At 39.2% G+C, this 12148-nt stretch overlaps 1 protein-coding gene across 3 annotated transcripts in view; it reads left to right on the top strand.

Annotated features, from left to right (window-relative positions):
- The first annotated feature begins 3020 nt into the window (after window positions 1–3020).
- lyst (lysosomal trafficking regulator) overlaps window positions 3021–12148 on the top strand; it is a 59222-nt gene continuing 50094 nt past the window's right edge. Inside the window, exons 1-2 of one of the 3 annotated variants that reach the window (XM_055018609.1) lie at window positions 3021–3277; window positions 3388–3659. In XM_055018609.1, the coding sequence (XP_054874584.1) occupies window positions 3579–3659 (81 nt within the window). In that variant the 5' untranslated portion in view covers window positions 3021–3277; window positions 3388–3578. The remainder of the gene's footprint in view (window positions 3278–3387; window positions 3660–12148) is intronic. The other 2 variants (XM_055018608.1, XM_055018610.1) reach the window with 2 other exon arrangements.

Below are 12148 nucleotides of genomic sequence, written 5' to 3'. Positions count from 1 at the left end.
TCCGCATTATAGCTGCAACATAAAATTATTTTCATTATTGATTAATCTGCTTGTCTTGATGAATCCATCACCATTTGGCCAATAAGATGTCAGGAAAAGGGGGAAATGCAAAGTGATAGGAATAAAATAGGGTTCGATTGGTCATCAGTTTGGTTGATTTTTTTCCCCGTCAGATTATCAGTATTGGGGTTTTTAAAAAACAGATTTCCACTAAAAATAAGATCATTAAAAAATGTGCTGGTTTGATTCTGATGCAATCATCCCTCTGTGTCTGTTGTCATAACTCTGTGATCTCAGGCAATGTCCCGCCCACAGCACTATATGATTGGTTACAAATCAGGCGGAACAGCCAATCAGTGCCAAAGAATAAATGTTGTAACGTTCTCCTTTAATTAATCATATGCAATACATAAAATAAAAAGCCATTTTGACAAAGTATTGTGCTGCTAAATTTAGACAAGTGGATTTTCGTTTTTTACTGGAACCATATTCCAAATATTAAATATTACTCTCCCTGATTACTAATATTTAGCACAGACTCTGAAAAAATACATAAAAATTAACATTCCAAAATCAAAATGCTGAAAATTCTTATTGACCAGTGAATTCAGGAAATTTGCCCCTTTTTTCTTGAGAAATTACGTACATGATTAATTACCTGTGAATATATTATAATTTTCTCTGTCAACCAACTAACTTTATTATTATTATTATTATTATTATTATTATTATTATTATTATTATTATTATTATTATTATTATTATTATTATTATTATTATTATTATTATTATGGAAAGTATCTCTCTGGTCATTCAGCTGTACAAGTTGAAACCAGAAGTCATTTCTGAAGAAGATTAATGATACAGAAAGCCCCATTCTGCAAGTCAACAGGATTGGTTCTTTAGGTTTGCTATGTAAGGAAACCCCAGAAATTTGAATCTGTGTTTTTGAGCCTGTCATGCGTGCACTGCAGCATTAAGGTGGAAATGCTCAGCCAAGGTGGTTGCTGCTTATTTCACTCATTATTTTCATTGGAATAGGTCTTTGGGTAATTGTACAAGCTCAAATTTATATGCAACAATAAATAATTTTTAAACACACATGCGTGAGATCCCATTCCTGCACCAAAAATACTGTTAAAATTTTGAGATTACATTTTCTTTTTGACAACTTTAGACATAAGTAAAACATTTGTAAATATGCAGGTCAACACTTACTTTGTTACTTTGATTTCTGAATAAACATTTAACTTGTGTGTAGTAGTTATTTTGGAAATATCAAAACATCTGCTCTTACTTCCAGAAGGGGGAAAATTACACTCACTGACTTCACTTATAAAATGTTCTAATTCAGAAATTACTTAAAGGGTCTTTACCTTTTTCTTTCCCTGGTACCAGTACTCATGTGCATTGGAGTTTTTACTGTGATTCTCAAATGCACCACCATTCCCTAAACGAAATGCAGTGATTGATTGGGAAATCATTTGTGTGCTGTCCAATAGGAAGCAGCGCAGCAGTCTGTGGGCAGGTCACCGGCTGAGAGCATTAATGTAATCCGTGGCATTTTACCCTCAAATTTGTCTGCGAGGAAGATTTTTGCTTGACCAACATGGACAAATCTAACTGATCACATCGATTTAGGTTTGAACACAGTCATATTTAATGTTTGTACATTAAATCAGATCTGTGTATTCATATTTCCCAGATGACTAAAAACTGATATTGAGAGGACCTAAACACGTGAAGTCTCTTTAACTCAAATGTAGCACGAAAGTTGGAAGGCTACTTGTGTATTATCACAAAATATTTTCAGTCTCTCAGTTATCCATAGACTATTTGGTTGTACCTGGTCTGGTTCTACTGGGTGAGCAGGCAGTGAAGGGGGCAGTACGTTTGGGACTTCCTTACAGTCACTGCCGAGGGCTAAAATATAACAACTCAGGCAGTGCTGGACGGAGGCTAGCATTAGCTGGCTTTAATTTATGGGAAACGAAGGTATGTATGAAAAATTCATTCTTCCCACTTCAAATAGGAAATTATGAACGTAAGAAAGCTGCAGCTACACTCGGACCGTCGGTTTGTCTCGGTAAACACCGTTAAGGATGTGTCGTTTCCCTGTCAGGCAGTTTTGACAGCTGCTGTACACAAGAAGCTGCGATGCAACAACCAGCACAACGGCTAACATTAGGACGGTTAGCTAAAGAGCTAATACACGGGGATACGAATATTATCAACTAAATAGCCTGTAGTAGTTATTAGGTGTTGGGTCTTTGGTTTTAATATGGTTTTTATCTCGATATTTTGGTTAAAGTTATCGAGGCTGCTTGTGTGTCGGGGTTAAGTTAGCTACAATGGTGAACACAGTTATCAAGCGTAGCTGTCAGAATAAAAGTGCAACGTTTTCTGACACCAGTTAATTCAGGCTGGAAGCAGCGATAACATTCAAAGGAATTGTTTACGTCATTTTTGGTACATAACATCAGCAAAACGAATTCTTCACACAAAAAATTTCAAAGTGAAGTCTATTGTTTAACAGACTGATCACTAATTTACAACAACACATATTTTTATGGTGCAATGAATGCTAATAAATTAATATTATTATTAACTTTTTTCAAATTTATTGTAAAAAAAAAAAATCTGTAAACGTTTATGTAACAATGTGGATAGCATTTTTGAGTCATAGCAAGCCATAGAAATTAAACACTTTTTTTTATGTCTATATGTGTTAAATTTAGGGAAAATAAAATTACTATGCAAACATTACAACTTATAAACAAACTGTCTGGTTTAGAAGAGTGTTTTTGTTTTATTGATGACTTACCTTTTTAATTATACATGTCATTAGTGTTTGCTTTAGCTATATAGCTAAATGTATTTACTGTGTATAGTTTGTAAGTATGGACATGACCATTCATTTCAATAATTTTTTAATTTTACCTAACACTACCAACTCAAAAAATCTGTTAAGTAAATAAATTAAGAAGCAAAAAATAAAAAAAAAATAGAGGAGAATTGAGTACATGTCAGAATACAGCTGAAATGTTTGTTAGTCTAGTGAGGTTATATTTTTTACTAACACGTTAGGTACTTTTATTTTGAAAACAAGACTCCTCAGCAGAAATGCGTCCCCTCGATCTTCCTGCAGACTTGACGCAGGTTCAATGAGACACCGAGCTAAGCTAGCTGCTGCACTGCGAGAGTCTGTTTTGTTTTGGTAATACTCCAGTGGTGTCAGGCTCGTCTGGCCGAAGTTTCGGGTTCAAGTCGGGTTCAAGTGCGTCACATTTAATTGCTAGTATGTCTTGAGTGCGCTGATAAGGGCAAAAGCGGCTTTGCCTGCTAATTCTGTTTGGCTAACCGTTGACACTTTGTATTTTTCTGCAGAAGCCTAATTTAAAAGTGGCAAAGCAGCGCAGTGAAGCATGAACCTGCTATGAAAGACCCAGGAGAACAGTTGGGGCTTCGTTCGGGCTGTCCAGGCCACTTCCAGCCTGCTGGAGGATTAGAGAGGAACCCCACAGAAGAATTTAGTAAATCCTGACTTCTTCAACGTCCAGACTGGAAGTGTGGACGCCATGGCCAGTCCACAGCAGACTGATCTGTCATATGCGTGGGAAAAGTACATGGACTGTAGACTGCAAGGAGCGGATCTGCAGGTATGAAGCTGTATGAGGCAGACTGAAGGAGGAGCCGGTGTTGTGCCAGAAAGTGATCACCTGTCATAAACTAATTACCATTCATAGGAGCAATTATCCTTTTATCTCTGCATTACTTTACCGGCTTTGTGTCCTAGATTATAACCAGTTACCAGTTCAAACTGCTTTAAAGGTCCAATAAAACTCACAAAATGCACTTTTCTGCCAGCCTAAAAGTGGTTTTAGCTACTACATTGTGACTGAAATGTCATTAATGCACCCAAATGACTTGACGTCATTCAGGTTGGTTATAGTTTAGAGATTATAGGTCATTGGACAATTACAAAAGGGATGGTTTCTCTTTTTGTATAGAAAATCCATCTAAAAATCATGTTAATTACAGTCTAATCAAGGATACAGACATGCAAAACACTGGAAACAAGACTAAACCAATACTTAAAGGCCCTCTAAATGTCATACTGCAAGCATTTTTGATCAGAATGATGTGGTTGGAAGAAGCGGTTAAGTTACACGCTTTAGCTGTTACCACAGACATAAAGTCATGTGTATTTGCACCATATGACTGTTTGATTCAGATTAAAGCAGCTGTGGGCGTATGTGAACGTGGCAATACAGCTTTAGCAAGAAGCACCGAAACAGTTTTTGGCAGATGATCACTTTTTGGCAGGACACCTTTGTGATACGGGCTCAGTTCAGGGGTCTTTTCCTGGTGATGCTTACTTTTATGGAACAACACATCAGTAGTCCTGGAAAAAAAGCTTTGAGATTGAAATTTTTATTGGAAAGGCCTGAATACAGTTGAATGTATCTTCATTTTTCTGATAGAGGGCAAGTCGTTATTGTGGTCATGTGTGTGTTGCAAAAGCTGGATATGCAGAATGTGACATTCACTCCCTGAATTTACTTTTTAATTTGCTTTATGTAGTACGATATCTTTACTGCATCAACAGCTGCGGGATGATAGTGCCCGTATTGGATCTCAATCTTGATAAAATGTGTAATGAGGTAATATTATCCGACAATAGAAAACATTGCTCAAACACATTCTTTTATCCTGGCCACATGACTTTCTTTCTTGGTCTCAGCTGTTCTGAGGTCAGCGACAATAGAGAGCCTTTTGCAAAGTGACTTTTGTGCAGAATTATATGGTCTATGATTGTTTAAGGACGTAACCACAGGGTGGAGAGTCACTCAGTATGTGTCATTCTACCGCCAGGGTTGAATGGACAGTAAAAGTAACTGTCCAAGAAAATGAATTGCCACATTGTTTGGGACATGCCCTAAATCTGTTCAAGATCCTTGAGTTTCCCCAGAACGTCACGCAGCACAAGCAGGCCCAGCAGCCCCAGCAATGAGTCACCACACAGAGGTGGAGGCAGGTGTAAATCACAGGCATTTTTTGTTGTTAGCATTGTGGAAATACACTGTCAGTTTTGCGGCAGCGGTTTTCAAATCTCTGTCAGGCCTCTTCTGCAGCACTTTTCATCCCCCTCCTCCTGTCAGAGAGCGAACAGCAGCCAGATCACGAGACTTGGATTAGGATCAGACTGCAGGGATAAGTGTGATCCACCCTGCACACACACACACACACACACACATAGATGAGCTGATTTAGCCATAATGTTAGTCCATTACGTCTGATGTATCATGTACGATTTGTCCTTTTAAAGACAGTCCTACTATCATTTTTAAAGCTAATGAGTGCTGAGAAAGCCTGTAGGGTTTTTTCTTTCTTTCTTGGAAATAATGACTTCCTCTATAATCATCATCTCGGTGGTGGAGTGCAATGCTTCGTTGCTTTGTTAATCACTTTGGTCTGCATTAGGGATATCAGCTGTGGAATTGGTTCTGGCTTTTTCTCAGTTGCCATAGTAATAACACTTTTGGCTGCACCAAGCAGACTCTGCCTTTCTATTAATGGTAACTTTTTATGTCACTTTTGTTGTGACGAGTCCCCTGGGACGCCTGTGTTTGCTCCTCCACCTGTCAACTTCGCAGTGATCAAAGTGTTGTGCGGATCTGCGTGTGTATTAGTGTGTATGAGATGCAGAAAGATGGTTAAGTGAGCACAGCTGTACTCTCCAGTTTGCTCATACTGTAGCTTTCCCTCCTGATTGAACCTGATGGGGACACACACTGACAGCCTGCAGCACTCACATGGATGCTGTTGCATACTTGGAAATTATATTTTTTCTTGACTTTAATCCCATCAGTGCACAAGTGTGTACTGTCTGTTCCTACCACCTCACCCAAAGTGATGTCTTCTATTTGTAGGAGTCAGTATACAGGTAAACATGACAAAGTGATCATGAGAAATGTCCAACGGCAGCACGGCTCTACCCTGCCTCATGGACCACCTATTGGATACAGAGCATCCAATTCTGTGATCGCACTTAACAGCGAGACTTGGAATGCAAACGGACACCTTCTCCTGCAGCAATCAATAAGATAGTACAACAAAAAAAAGGTGTGAAAATACCAGTAGACTGTAGCCTCTACCCACTACTTCCTTGTTTTTTATTATTGTCAGCCATCTCTCTGCTTTCTGTCTTCATTTCTGCCATGATTAATCTCACACTGATATTTCTGACCAAGGCCAGCATTGGTAGATTGGTTAAACCTGACCTCAGTCTTCACCTCTTTGTTTTCTCTTGTGACTTCATTGTCAGCAGATCCTGTTCTGAGAGAGCAGAAAGGTCAGAAAAAAGATTCTTTTACTTCCTCAAGTATTTTTTTGGAGTCAAAAGAAAGTACAGTCTCAGCAGCTTGAAGCAAACTGTTTAGGTGGATCTGCCAAGGTCTGCTTATGAACGAAGGCAATGATTCACTTTCCTGCTTGTCACACCCACCCCTGGTACTTAGTGTATATTCACTGTGCAGTAAGGCCCCTTAGATATCTGTAATTAACATATAGAATCCACTGTAATCACAATGGCTTTTAGTTAAGTAAGTGCATTTGTATTAGACCTTCAGTATAACAGGATTACTGGCTTTAAGCCTTTTTCCATTCTTTAGAATTTCTTCCTTTATAGAGCCAAAACTGCCGTATTGGTGTGTTCTGCTACAGTGGATATTATCCTCGGGCACACTTGCATCAAAGTATCTGGGGGACACTTTCCATTCTGTCCAGTCTCTCTGCATCTTGATGAGCAGAGTCCATTTAGGAGAATGGTTGCCTGGCTGGGAGCCAAGCAGGAGACTAGGTTGTGTTGCTTGTAGATTGTTCAGTTTCATTATGAGGTAACAGGATGTTTTCAAAACTGCAAAGTGAAGTGTGTATATCACTTCACTTTTTCTGTCTTTTGGTGTCAAGGAGCTGTAGGTAAATGATCCTTGCTGGGTTAACATGACTTCAAATTCGGTCAGACAAATCAGTTACAGTCGTGGACTAGTGTTATCTGTGGTTGGGTTTAACTTTGCATAAAATTGGCTGACAAATCTGGACTCATGTTGTAAGTATTGTTCTGTCGCTACTCTAACATCAGTCATGTTTTTGGTGGTTCATAATCCTGATATGCTTTGCTTTAATTGACCATTGTCTATGCAGTGTCTCTCAGTGTCTGAAACTTGTGTGTAAAGCTGATTAAATTTAGTGATTTTCTGAAAGAGGACAACCCTGGTCACATATTCCACCCACGTTACTTGTCATTACCTTTCCAAGCTCTGTTCTCCGCTTCACATTCCTTCTGTGGTAAAGCCCTGAATCCTTGTCTAAAGAAGATTAAACTTGTCGAGCAAAGCATAAGGCAAAATGTAGTGAATACTAAAGAGGGAGTAAAGATGGCAGGGCTGCTTTCACTCCATCCCTAATGTGAATTATTTGGCTTGTCAGGACAGAACAATGTGAGACGGATGTGCACTATACTTTATTTCTTTGATATTTTGGTTGAAGACGGTGCTGTACTCATCGTTCCATAAATGTATTAACTAAGATGTTTTGCTGTGCAGTTTCTCGAGCAAGGTCATCTGTAAATGTGTATAACTGCTTTATCTATCTAAAGCAGTTAACGATAATGTGTATGGATCAAATTCCACATCCGAGCAACTGAGAGCACAGTAAAGTGGGAAAAAGTAATTGCTACATTAATCGGTTTCTCTTGTAATTTTCATGCAGCAGTCTAGTTAAATGGAAATATTATTCATGATATTATTTTCTTTTCGAGGCTGGATGACACTAAATGGCCCATAACCACCACTTGTTTCAAGGCATACATCTGCAAAGTAATGTTTGCATTTAACCCTTGTTTATTCGTGAATGCATATGCTTCTCAAAAGTATGAAATGTAATAATATTCATGAACTAAACTAGCCCAATTTCTGAGCAACGCACACATGACAGGCATACAACTGCACTTGACTTGATATCAGCTGGAAACAACTGCTTCAGTGCATTTTTGGTGTATTTCTGAAATAATCTAATTAACTTAAAAATGCCAACCAGATGAGACGCAGGCTGCAGATTTCTCATCATAGTTGTTTTCAGGGTTACTAATTCCAAACCTCAAGTGATAAATGAGGGTTACACTAAAACCTTCTCTTTCAAAACCAACCTGCTTTTCCAAAATCATATATAGCTAAAACTTTACAGAAGAAATGTTTGGCCCTATTTATTCCTCAGTAGTTTGCTATTATATTTTTGTAGCAAAGTCACCATGGCTAAGATTTTACTATGTAAACATCACCATCATGCAGTCAAGCTCCGATCACTCTGTCTTGTGATCATCACACTACATTTACCATAGACCGTTGTGTTTTTAACTTTATGCAGTGTCACTTTCATGATTTGGAGTCTGTTCTGTTCTGACTTTATTTTCCACGGTGCCTTTAGTGAAGTTGCTTGCTGGCTGACCATAGAACTTGTTTCACATCTGTATTTATTGTTCCGCCCTTAGTTTCAGTCTAACTCCTACTCACCCTGGTCTCCAGGGCTGTTCCAAACGATTGGCTGAATGGATGAATAATTCATGTCTCTGGTTCTGGGTTGAGTCAGACCTCAACCAATGCTCTGGCTCAGCTTTTTTCCACCCAGTGACATGTTATTAAGTCAGATTGCTCCTCAAAAACACAGTCTCTCAGGGCACTGGGGAAGAGAGAGGTCAGAGCAGGATGTTTGGGTTGTAATTTTGACCAACACCAGCTTACACGCAGCCTCCCTGTAATGAAAACAATGAAACAGATTATTCACATGGTAACACATTTTCATTTCCTGCACAGTGGCGATGCTCGGATAAAGGTCACTGCTTGTGACAGGGTGGACCTGACACTGGCAAAAACACAAGCATGCTTTTGTTTGTGACCTGCTGACATTTTGTGTGTGTCTTAATGGAAAAAAAAACTTCACGGTTATTTATGGTGTTTTGTGAAGCTACTCTGCTCTCTGACTCAAAGTTTGTGAGGAAATTTGCAACGTTAGGGTCTCCTCATGATGCTCATCACCCAAATGTCAAATTAGATCAGTAGGGATCTGAAAGCGGAAAAAACATTGCATAACCAACGCCCCACGTCCTCTCTCATGAGGACAGGATCACATCGCTTTCACTGCAGCTGCCAAGTTGTAGTCTACCCAATTATCCAAAGAGAGCTTGAGAGGAAAGTCTGTACCAGCATGAGTGACTCAGCCATCAGACTCCCATGACTCGGTCTCCCATGATCTCCACGTTGGATTAAGACACAGGTCACTGCCACTGTATCCGAGCAATTAAGAAAATTCAGGGTTTCAGTTTTCAAACAGGCCTTTTCCTCTCATGCAAAATAGAGTAAGGAAGTATTGTTGTTTTACCCAATTCCGGAGGGAATCCATGTTGTTTGTGTCATATTATCCAGCTTAAATGTATTTACATTTACTGAATTAATCTTAATCTACAAGGGAACAGCAAAGGAAAAGGTTGACATCACCTTATTGATGATTTTAAACTGAATTCTTCTGTCACCAAGCTACAAAATTACTAGAAATAAGAGCCCTTGACATACAAGTGGAATTAATCTATAGCAGTATGTCTTAACCCTCTCGGATAGCATAGGTGTGTTTGTCTATATGACAAATGAGTGAATGAAGCAATTGATCATTGCAGAAGAAAGGTCAAAGCTTTCCTTTTGTTTCCAGAAATGCGTTCACTGAGCTTGGTGAACTGTTGATTTCCCTCCTAAGCTGTATTAATCGGTATTGGCAGTCTCTCCATTATCAATCCTGCCTGGTTGAGGCCGAGTGCATTGTAATATTGGATTAGAGCCTCGGAGGAAAAAACAAACCCATTGCTGGGAAATTAGCGTTATCTTGAACCATTCAGTTTCCCTTTCCCATATGAGGAGTACGACCACAACGCAGGTACACAGATAACACAAGGACACACCAAGTCATTTTAAACACTCATTCTAGGAGATTAATTTAACAGAGTGAACACACAGCTCAAGCATTGCTTCAGGGCTTATTTATTAAACTAATAACAGTTTTGGCAACCTTGAAGCTTCGATCTCCTGCCAATCACGACCCCCTGTTTATCTTTGCTCTCATCTGTTGCTGCATTTACCGGTATTTCTTTCACTTTTATGTTCTCGTCAGCTTTCATGTTTTCCCCTGTCCTTTCCTGTCTCTCTCATGATCCATGCATTTCTGTTTCTTCCTTCCCCCGCCCCGTCTCCTGTGTATGATGTTGTCCAGCCCCCTGATGTGCAGTGACCCACACCCACCTACCCACCCACCCATCACATCACTGCTTGGGTGGGTTGTTGCCTCAGCTGTTGAAGTGTCACCCTCCCTGCCCCTCCCTGACCCCGGTGAGTGTGGTCAACTCTGCACCTTCATCATCATCTAGTACTTATGGTTACTTGGCATAAATATGTGCATTTTTTTAATCCTGTGACAAATCAAACTTGACTTAGTAAACCACTTTAAGTAAATAACTTAACAGTTGTGACACAGGAAGGAAGTTGATTCACCACCTAAATGTACAGCATAGGTGGGTTTCCCAGAAGTGTAGCCTCAGTCCCAGTCCTCACCTTAGCAGCAAAAGCTGAGGGGCGACAAAACAGCCAGTACCTAAATAACTGATCTGAGAGTTTCCCCTCTGGTGTTTGGCCTCATTTCCACTTCAGGGTACGACTCAATTTGACTTGACTTCACTCACATTTGTTGCTATGTACTTCTTTCTACTCTGTTTTCCACTGCAGACAGGACTCCCTCAACGTAGGTGGGATTCTTGATCATCATCGCATAGTGAAACTGCTGTGATCACTTAATAGTGATACAAACACAGAAATAATAGTCACTACTCTGATTGTAAAGGTTTATTCCACTAACAAAATACAGGTTATGTGGCTGGTTGTGATGCTTATTAGTCAGAGAAGCTGAATATTCTACATACAAAACGACAACAAAAGAAGGTAACAGGTACGACCCGCAGTAGAAAACCTTACAGGAGTGAGTTAAGTCGAATCATACCATGCAGTAGAAATGAGTCCGCAGTCACACTGAGCGATAAAATCACTACTGAAAGTAGTCAATACACTGTTACTGCAATCAACAAAGGAGTGTTTGACTTCACTTGCTTTTCGTTTTTGTCACTTTGCACTCTTAGGAATGTGATAATAGATTAAAAAATGGAGCTGGATTTGTGCAGCTAAATGATGTGCTGTAATTTTATCATACAAAAATATCACTGTGTCCGTTTTTTGCAGGGAGTCCATGAAGCAAATGAATTCTGGCATACTTTAAAAAAAAAAGAAGAAGAAAACACTGTAATCTTTGTTGAAGACTTCTAAAGTAAAATTGTACAATCTTCTTCAAGCAAGAAAAAAAATTCAATGTCTGTAGAGTTTCCTCGTAAACATGCAAAACCTATGTTTACATTGTGTCTTTTTCACCAAAATTCAGCAGTAGAATCGGGTGGAATCTGAATATTTGGATCTCAAAATAAATATTTGGATACCACCGTCACGACCAAATATTCGGATATTCGGGTCCAGCCCTTGTAAACACATTATTTTATAGCAGTATTATTTATCAAGAACTCAACACAATATGATGTCAGTCACCTTGTATGCTTTGATGATCCAAATGTCTTTATTTTTTGTCTAATAGCGAATTGGTGAGGCTACATTTTGGTAGGATCTCAGGGTTGGGAGGAGAAAAGCCTCACCATCAAGTTGATTTGATTGAACTTTGTAATTTACTGAAATATGTTGACGATAAGAAGAGTATCTTTACATAAATGTTGCGTTACTATAGACATTGCATCATTTTGACACTTACTCTTCAGAATAAAGACAAATGGTATATGTCCTCATATTTCAGTGAATTTTATCCTTTCAGGTTGTTTCCATCCTCTCAGTATCCTGCTCGTGCCATCATACGTCAGACTGCTTGTAATATGATTGGTGCTGTGTGGTGTCTTTGGCTTCATGACCCAGACACTCAGGGCAGCCACATCAGTCAGGGATCAGCGTTGCCTGAATGAATCCAGTCAGTGGTGTCAGATTAACAGAGGTGTAAA

Source organism: Amphiprion ocellaris, chromosome 16 (genome assembly GCF_022539595.1).
Source record: "Amphiprion ocellaris isolate individual 3 ecotype Okinawa chromosome 16, ASM2253959v1, whole genome shotgun sequence".
Classification (NCBI taxonomy): domain Eukaryota; kingdom Metazoa; phylum Chordata; class Actinopteri; family Pomacentridae; genus Amphiprion; species Amphiprion ocellaris.
The sequence above is the reverse complement of the archived record's forward strand: the minus strand, read 5'-3'. Positions and strand labels throughout refer to the sequence as shown.